The sequence below is a fragment of the Galeopterus variegatus genome, unplaced genomic scaffold, assembly GCF_000696425.1.
Source record: "Galeopterus variegatus unplaced genomic scaffold, G_variegatus-3.0.2 Scaffold7893, whole genome shotgun sequence".
In the NCBI taxonomy this organism is placed as follows: Eukaryota; Metazoa; Chordata; class Mammalia; order Dermoptera; family Cynocephalidae; genus Galeopterus; species Galeopterus variegatus.
This window is the reverse complement of record NW_007734004.1, coordinates 2,423-8,333: the sequence shown is the minus strand read 5'-3', so window position 1 is coordinate 8,333 and position 5,911 is coordinate 2,423. Positions and strand designations below refer to the sequence as shown.

Genomic DNA, 5,911 nt, shown 5'->3' with positions numbered 1-5,911 from the left:
ATGGCCAGGTCAGATGGTTAAGGGGAAGTCCTTGGTGAGGGACAGCTGAGCCCTGAGCTGGTGGTAGGAGGGGATAAGACAGGGCATCTGTAGATGCTCTTTTAGTGGCGTTGATTCTGCTTGCTTACCTCCCTCTAGTGCTGGCTCTTGGCAATAACACCTTTCATCATTATTGGGCCCCAGGTCCTCTTTAGTCTCTCCGTTTCTGACCTCTTCTGTGACCAAGACATGGCCTTGATGGTGCAAAAATATAATAATGAAAGAGTCACCTCCTATCCCATATTGTTAGATGATTAGCAAATATCCCCGAAGACTGTTGGCAAATAGAGTGATGACAGCCAGGAGGAAAGTCTCTGGTGGTCCCAGTCTGCATTTTAAATAGCCATTAGACAGAAGGCATAGAAGGCATGTTTGACACATTTATGAAGGATGCAAAGCAGATAACTGATCTATTGAATGGAAGAGTCAAGACTTCAAACCTTGTCTACATTATAAAACACCATGTCTACCAAAAAAATTAATAGAAATTTGTAAAGTTATCTTTATGTTTAAAAAAAGCTACAAGATATGAGAGACATGACTTAATTCGGGTTTTTTTTTTTAAAGTTTTATAGGTTTCAGTTGATGTAAAAGATCATTTGAGTTTATTGTGTGACATACCACCCCCACTGCAAGCTTAGATGTCATCAGAACAGGGGTGGTGAGGGGCCCACTCTACTCTATGTGTGTCATTCCAAACCTGAAATATCTCACCCCGTTCTGGACACAGACAACTCAGAAAAAAAAAAAAAAAAACCGATAGGTTCAAGTTTTGACCAGGAACAGAGTAGCTAGAATAGTAAGGGAGCATGAAAAGATGCTCAGAAAACAAGTGAAAGACTCAGAATAACCAGGAAAAGAAAAAAAATATTTAGGGAAGAATATGATAGTGATCTTCTAAAAGATTTTTGTTCAAAAGGCCTGATTCATACTGATGAATTCATTATTAACTTCAGAATGAAGGAGCACAGAACGCATGTTACAGAAATGTATACTTTAATATACGAAAGATTTTCAGAAAGTTAGAGTGATCCAAACATGGAGTGAGGTGGGTGTGTCTGAACTAGCGAGCTGCCCGTCACTGGAAGCATCTGGCAGAGGCTGGATGCACCAAGGATATAGTGCAGGGAATTCTCAAGTTTAGACTGTGGCTCGTGCTGCTTTTCAACACCAGTATTCTACCTCTCTGGCATTCATTCATTTTAGCTCCTCATTCCTTTTATTCCTTCCGCTTCCCTTCCCCCCCCCCCTTCACCCTATTCCTTTATTTTTCCTCCCTCTGATGTTCTGTTTGGCCGGGAGAAAGTAAAAATGTGCTTTAGTGCCTCAGAAGTGGGGTCGGTGGGGGCTGCTCTGTCTGACATCGGGAATATGGGGACAAGGAGGCTCGTCCCTCGCGTGATTCGAGCACGGGTGAACACCAGAAGCAGAGTAAACACCCTAAGTTGGGCACATCGAAACAAACACCACGGATGCCACCGCGGTCCGCCACCGCCAGCCACCTGAGCGGCCCCTCCGGGGGGAAGGCCAGCCGGGCCTCCGAGCCCCTCACGCTCACTGACGACGAGGAGGAGGAGACGCTGGACGAGGAGGGGAAGAAGGGACAGGGCCTCCGCACGGGCCGGGGCCCCCACGGTCGAGCCTCCTCTGGCCAGCGTGGGGAGGAGCCGGGGGACCGGGACGTGGACAGGATCGTCCAGGAGTGGCAGAGCCGGAACGAGCGGTACCAAGCGGCAGCGGACTGGACCGGGGCTGGGGAGCAGGAAGCGGAGGAGGCGAGCGGGGCCGCCTCGCCCGTGGGGAGCTGGCGGAGGCGCACCTCGAGTGACAGCAGCCCCGCCGAGAGCGTGAGCAGCCGGGACATCCGCGACCTGAAGCGGCAGCTGGAGAGGAGCTGTCAGCGCCGCGGTGGCAGACGCCGCGCCGACTCCGTGTCCACGGAGAGCACCTGGGACGTGTGGAACGAGAGGCTGCTGGAGATTGAGAAGGAAGCTTCCTGGAGGTACCGCTCCAGGAGCAAGGCAGAGGAGGCGGACGCCAGCCCCGAGGCGGGCGGCAGGAGGCGGGACGACGACGGGGCCAGTGTGTCCTCGGAAGCCAGCTCCTTCTACAACTTCTGCAGCAGGAACAGGGACAGACTCACTGCCCTGGAACGGTGGAAGATCAAGAGAATCCAATTTGGATTTCACAGGAAAGACTCGGAGGCAGGAGACAGAGGCAGTGAGCAGGGCGCAGAGGAGGCTGCCGGGGAGGAGAGCCCCTCCGACGTCAGCCTCGCGGCCTACCAGGCCTGGAAGCTGGGACACCAGAAGAAGGTGGGCAGTGAGAACAAGGAGGAGGTGGCGGAGCTCAGCAAGGGAGAGGACTCGGCTTTGGCCAAGAAGAGGCAGCGGAGACTGGAGCTGCTGGAGAGAAGCCGGCAGACGCTGGAGGAGAGCCAGTCCATGGGGAGCTGGGGGGCGGACAGCTCTGCTGCCAGCGGCAGCATCCCCCTGGCTGCGTTCTGGTCTGCAGCCCCCTCGGTCAGTGCTGATGGGGACACGGCATCAGTACTCAGCAGTCAGGACCGCCGCTCCCACCTGTCTCAGGCTGCAAGCAGCATAGGGGGATGCTCGGCCCCCAAGCCCACCACACCCCTGCCTGACCTGCCAGTGGGGCCTGGAGACACCATTTCCATTGCCAGTATCCAGAACTGGATTGCCAGTGTAGTCAGTGAGACCCTCGCTCAGAAGCAAAATGAGATGCTGCTGTTGTCCCGTTCGCCATCCGTTGTAAGCATGAAGGCAGCGCCAGCGGCCAGCTGCCTGGGGGATGACCAAGTTTCCCTGCTCAGTGGACAGAGCACCTCCTCCCTGGGTGGCTGCCTGCTGCCTCCGAGCCAGGCAAGAGCCAGCTCCGACACGCAGTCTGTGCTGTCCTCCAGCACCATGCTGAGCTCGAGAGCCGAAGGGACTGGGAGCAAAGCGAGGGGGACCAGCAAGCCCATTTACAGCCTGTTTGCTGACAACGTGGACCTGAAGGAGCTTGGCCGGAAGGAGAGGGAGATGCAGGTGGAGCTGAGGGAGAAGATGTCCGAGTACAAACTGGAGAAGCTGGCGTCAGACAACAAACGCAGCTCGCTTTTCAAGAAGAAGAAAATCAAGGAAGGTGAGGACGATGGCGTGGGTGAGAGGGACGAGGACACTGACAGTGCCATAGGGAGCCTCCGATATTCTTCCCGCAGTAATTCCCAAAAACCTGAAACAGACACCTCCTCCTCCCTGGCTGTCTCTGATCACTACGCAAGTGGCAGCCAAGTTGGCAAAGAGATAGACAGCAGCATTAGCAAGTGGCTCAGTGGCATCAGGACAGAGGAAAGAGCACCTCCCCAAAGTGACTGGTCCGGAAGCTCCAGGGGGAAGTACACCAGATCGTCCCTGCTCCAGGAGACAGAGTCTAAATCCTCCAGTTACAAGTTCTCCAAAACCCAGTCAGAGGAGCAGAACACCTCCTCCTACCACGAGGGAAATGGCAGCTCTGTGAGAAGCACTTCGCGGTTCTCTTCTTCCTCCACCAGGGAGGGCAGAGAGGTGCACAAGTTCTCCAGGTCCACATTCACTGAGACCTCAAACTCCCAAGAGGAAAGCCCAGAGCCCTACTTCTTCCGCCGGACCCCCGAGTCCTCCGATGGGGAAGAGTCCCCCGAGCCACAGCGCCCCAACTGGGCCAGGCCTAGGGACTGGGAAGATGTGGAAGAGTCATCCAAGTCAGACTTCTCTGAATTTGGAGCTAAGAGGAAATTCACCCAGAGCTTCATGAGGTCTGAGGAGGAGGGAGAGAAAGAGAGGACAGAAAACAGAGAAGAAGGGAGGTTTGCATCTGGGCGGCGGTCTCAGTACCGGAGAAGCACGGACAGGGAGGAAGAGGAAGAAATGGACGATGAGGCCATCATTGCTGCTTGGAGACGCCGGCAAGAAGAAACCAGGACTAAGCTACAGAGAAGGAGGGAGGACTAGGCTGGGCAAGGCGGACCTGGGAGAGACGGAGACCCAGGGAGGAGGCATTCAATTTAGCCCAGGACTCAGGGCACACATTGCCACCACCTGTCAAGGAATGAGGATGTGCAGAGGATCTTCTGGGGAATGGGGAGCACCAAACAGAAGGGCACTGGAAATGAAGCAGGGAGGAGGAGAGCCATCAGTGGAGGTCCGAATGCTGGTCTAGCTGCCCCATTTTCTGTTGCCCAGTACACACTAAGCTTTGGTGCTTCCCTTATGTATTTGCTAGTGTTTGTCACAGCCTAGAGAGGTGAGCTTGCAAAGGCACTGTAGTTTGTCGAAGACTCCAGCCCACATCCAGGAAGGCTGTGAAAGCAGGCCATGGTTCTGTTTGTAGAGGTTTTATAATGAGACCCAGGAAATCTATCCTGTGGCAAGCCTGACCTCTCCCGGCAATGCTCTGTTTATTTCTTTTTAATGTTTCAGATCTCTATTAAACTGGTATGTTGTCAAATATTTCTTCTTCATTCTGGTCACTTTTGGATCTTTGGCTGTGAGGGGAAACTCACTTTAAAAGACACAGATGGGTTATCATGAGCCAGCCTCACCTTGTTCTGCAAAAGCTGTGCCTCCAGATTATACCATCATGATTTTATTATAAAACATAATCATAAATTTAGTCTATGATATGGTGCAGCAGAGACTACACTAGAAAAACCCTTGAGAGTAACAGAGGGAACTAGAAAAAGAAAGGATGAGTTTTATTGTGCTGTGAGTGGCAAGATATAAGGTAGAGTGAGGGTCCCTCTGGAATGGCAGGAAAACAAAAACAGACTATCGGGGAGAGAAGAAAAGAAGCCCGATACAAGGAGATGGGAATGTGTATTTATAAATTCTAGTGATTGTCCTTGCTTTTTATTCCTTGGAGGATTGTTGGATAATGCAGTGGACAGTCCACTTGATTCTTCCCTGCACCCTGGCTGGGCTAGGTTGATGAGGCATTTCTGCCCCTAAAACACAAGTTGGGTTGCTGGAACAAGCAGATGCATTTTGAACAACTTAACAAGAATCATTGGTGGACTGGTTTCCACAGTTCCTTTCAAGCTGCAGCACCTCACAGGATCTGAAAACAGGGTCCAAGATGTCTCAATAATCAAAAAGTCCATTTTAGGAGACACAGATGGCAATGAAATGGTTAATGAAGAAGAGTAAGAAGGAATTCACCAGTGGGACAAATAGAAAGTGATAATCATGTGATCACTTTTTCTAGAAACTGAGTTTCCTGGGACTTGGAGATTATGCAATCTTCCTATGTAGATTAGTTAGCATTACACATTTCAATGAGCACAAAGATAAAAATCCCAAGGCAAAGGCAGCTGACTTGCAGGCAAACCCAGAATTACACACAGCTGCTGTCAAAGCCACTGCATTAACTTGCTCTCTTCAGCCCACTGTTGAGTTGTGGATGGTATTCATCTCGCCTCCACTGACTGAGAGGCAGGAGGACGACCTGAAAACAAATACTGCTCAGACTTTGTCCTATTTGCTGCTTTCTTCTTCCTTTGTTCATCTTTATGTCAGTACCTAGTTTCCAGTGCTCGGGGGGTCATTCCCACCATACAAAATGGCATTATCCTAATAACACCCCATGGCAAGAAGGCTGGCCTATTTGCTGCTTTCTTCTTCCTTTGTTCATCTTTATGTCAGTACCTAGTTTCCAGTGCTCAGGGGGTCATTCCCACCATACAAAATGGCATTATCCTAATAACACCCCATGGCAAGAAGGCTGGTTATGGCCCATTTTACCTTCTGGGGGAGCTCAATGCTTCCTCTCTCATTTCACTCTTGTGGGGAAGTTTCTGATCTAGCCACAGGCAATCAGGGGCATCCACTCT

At 51.5% G+C, this 5,911-nt stretch overlaps 1 protein-coding gene across 1 annotated transcript in view; it reads left to right on the top strand.

Moving 5' to 3' along the window:
* Window positions 1–4,532, top strand: part of DUSP27 (dual specificity phosphatase 27 (putative)) — a 26,933-nt gene extending 22,401 nt beyond the window's left edge. The window contains exon 6 of the mRNA XM_008592404.1: window positions 1,422–4,532. Within this exon, the coding sequence (XP_008590626.1) occupies window positions 1,422–4,034 (2,613 nt within the window). The 3' untranslated portion in view covers window positions 4,035–4,532. The remainder of the gene's footprint in view (window positions 1–1,421) is intronic.
* Window positions 4,533–5,911: the final 1,379 nt, after the last annotated feature.